The 2,139-nt window shown below is 37.7% G+C and overlaps 1 protein-coding gene across 1 annotated transcript; it reads right to left on the bottom strand.

Moving 5' to 3' along the window:
• Window positions 1-339: 339 nt before the first annotated feature.
• Window positions 340-1,114, bottom strand: LOC124082120 (elongation factor 1-beta-like). The gene has a single exon (XM_046428574.2). It carries the CDS (start codon window positions 1,066-1,068, stop codon window positions 391-393), a length of 678 nt encoding a protein of 225 aa, XP_046284530.1. The 5' UTR covers window positions 1,069-1,114; the 3' UTR covers window positions 340-390.
• Between the last annotated feature and the right edge of the window lie 1,025 nt (window positions 1,115-2,139).

The raw sequence follows: 2,139 nt of genomic DNA, 5'->3' as shown, positions 1-2,139 counted from the left end.
AGCTCTCCTGCCCCTTGTTCCTTTGAAGCCTTGACTGCATGTGGATCTGCACATGACAGGAGTAATCCCTGAGTGGGGCACAAGTTACAAGCTTCCAGGTAAGAAGAGAGATAGGGCAAGGGCACAGTTGAAGAGGGGTAGTTCTTGGTAGTCACCACATTTGCTGTGGAATCAGTATGTCCAAATTCTTGGACTGTGGTATTACTGTAGTTCTTTTGAGGCTAAAAAAAAAAAATTAGGAATATTTTTTATAGTTTTTAGGAAAAAATATTCTTCAACTTTCTACTATGCATTTTGCATTTGAGAACATTTTCTATTTTCTTGCTTTCATTGTTTTTTTTTTTTTAATCTTTCAAGCTTTTATTTAAGTGCAACAATCCAAGATGGATTTTAGATCTTGTTAAAAGCAGCCACGTCCATGGACTGCACATAGTCCTCAAATGCAGTGATCCGTTCCTCCAGCATATCTGTTCCAACTTTATCATCTTCAACTACACACTGTATTTGAAGTTTTTTAATACCATATCCCACTGGAACTAGTTTAGAGGAACCCCAGACCAAGCCATCCGCTTGAATGCTCCTGACACACTCCTCTAATTTTGCCATATCCGTCTCATCATCCCAAGGTTTCACATCTAGTAAGATGGAAGACTTGGCGACAAGTGCAGGTTTTTTGGCTTTCTTTGATTCATACTGTGCAAGGCGTTCTTCCCTTAGCCTCTTTGCTTCTTCACTTTCCTCTTCATCATCAGATCCAAAGAGATCAATGTCATCATCATCTTTGCTATCTGTAGCTCCACTCCCTGTGGTGTCTTCCACATTGGCAGGGCCATACTTTCCCAAAGCTTTCTTCACTCCTGGAAGGCTGGCCTTTTCCTTTTCATAAGACTTGATGTGATTATACCAACGTAGGGCATGGCACAAGTCCGCAGGCGGGGGGCCAGAGATGGCTTCAAATACTGCCACATCTGCTTGTGATGGCACATACCCCTCGATGTAGCTCTTGTCCGCCAAGTAATCATTGAGCACCTGGAGGCCGGCCGGTCTTTTCAGGTCTCCGAAACCCATGGCCTTGTCTGTTACCGGTAGCTGGATAGCAGCGGGAAAAAAGCGCTTTCATTGTTTTTAAAAATAGCTGGATATGGGGCAAATCATCAGCAGACACATCATACATACCTTATGTATCATCATTTAAGTTGGGCAACAAATTTCTTGTTTTTAGGAAAACTTTTAGGGCCCAAACCTAAAAATAGTTTTTACATGAAAAGCCAAACTCACAAAAGCTAGAATGAATTAGAACCTTGATACCTTGCCATCAGGGCCTGTAAGCTCTCTACCAGCTAAATCTTAGTGAAATCTTGAAAAATAAAACAAAGAATTAATCCTACCTAGAGGATGATGTCTAAATACAATAATATGCCTCTTAATCCAAGATGTGATGAGAATAATCACTTCAAGGCCCATCCTTTATGGTCATAAAAAGGGAAGAAGTTGGGGCTGAGGTTGTGGCTTAGTGGTAGCGCACTTGTCTGGCATATGTGAGGCACTGGGTTCGATCCTCAGCACCACATAAAAATAAATAAATAAAATAAGGGTATTAAAAAAAAGAAAAAGGCAAGAAGTGATACTCAATAACTACAGTATGGTTTCCCCCACCTATTTTCTACACCAAGTATATAGGAAATAAGGGGGAAAAGTACATTTTGGCCATTTATATTGTAGGCAAACTGCTATGTTGGTTATTTGCAATTGAAAGGTGTCAGTTATTTCAGCTGTATTTCTTTCTTTTTATGACACATTTTGAAAAGTCATTCAGGTTCAAAAATAATATATATTATTTGACTTTTTAGTTTTTTTACTTGAGACATTTTAGACCTTAATTGAGTCCATTTTTTTCCTTTTTACTGTTTATTCTTAATAAAAATATAGCTTTATAAATAACATTCTGATATTAAAACAAATATAAACTTATCCACCAAGGGAACTTTATATAAGTGTTGGATTAAAGTTAAATAACAATGTTCACTTGTCAGAGTTTTATAGGTTCTTAAACTGACACTTGGAATTGAGATCTGCTATTTTTAAAAGATTAAGTTATTTTCCAGCTTGAAAAATGTGACTACGTTATTATACTTTTTG

The sequence above is a fragment of the Marmota monax genome, unplaced genomic scaffold, assembly GCF_021218885.2.
Source record: "Marmota monax isolate L192 unplaced genomic scaffold, Marmota_monax_Labrador192_F-V1.1 WCK01_AAM20220418_F8-fsc00044, whole genome shotgun sequence".
NCBI lineage: Eukaryota > Metazoa > Chordata > Mammalia > Rodentia > Sciuridae > Marmota > Marmota monax.
This window is presented reverse-complemented; position numbering and strand designations above follow the sequence as displayed.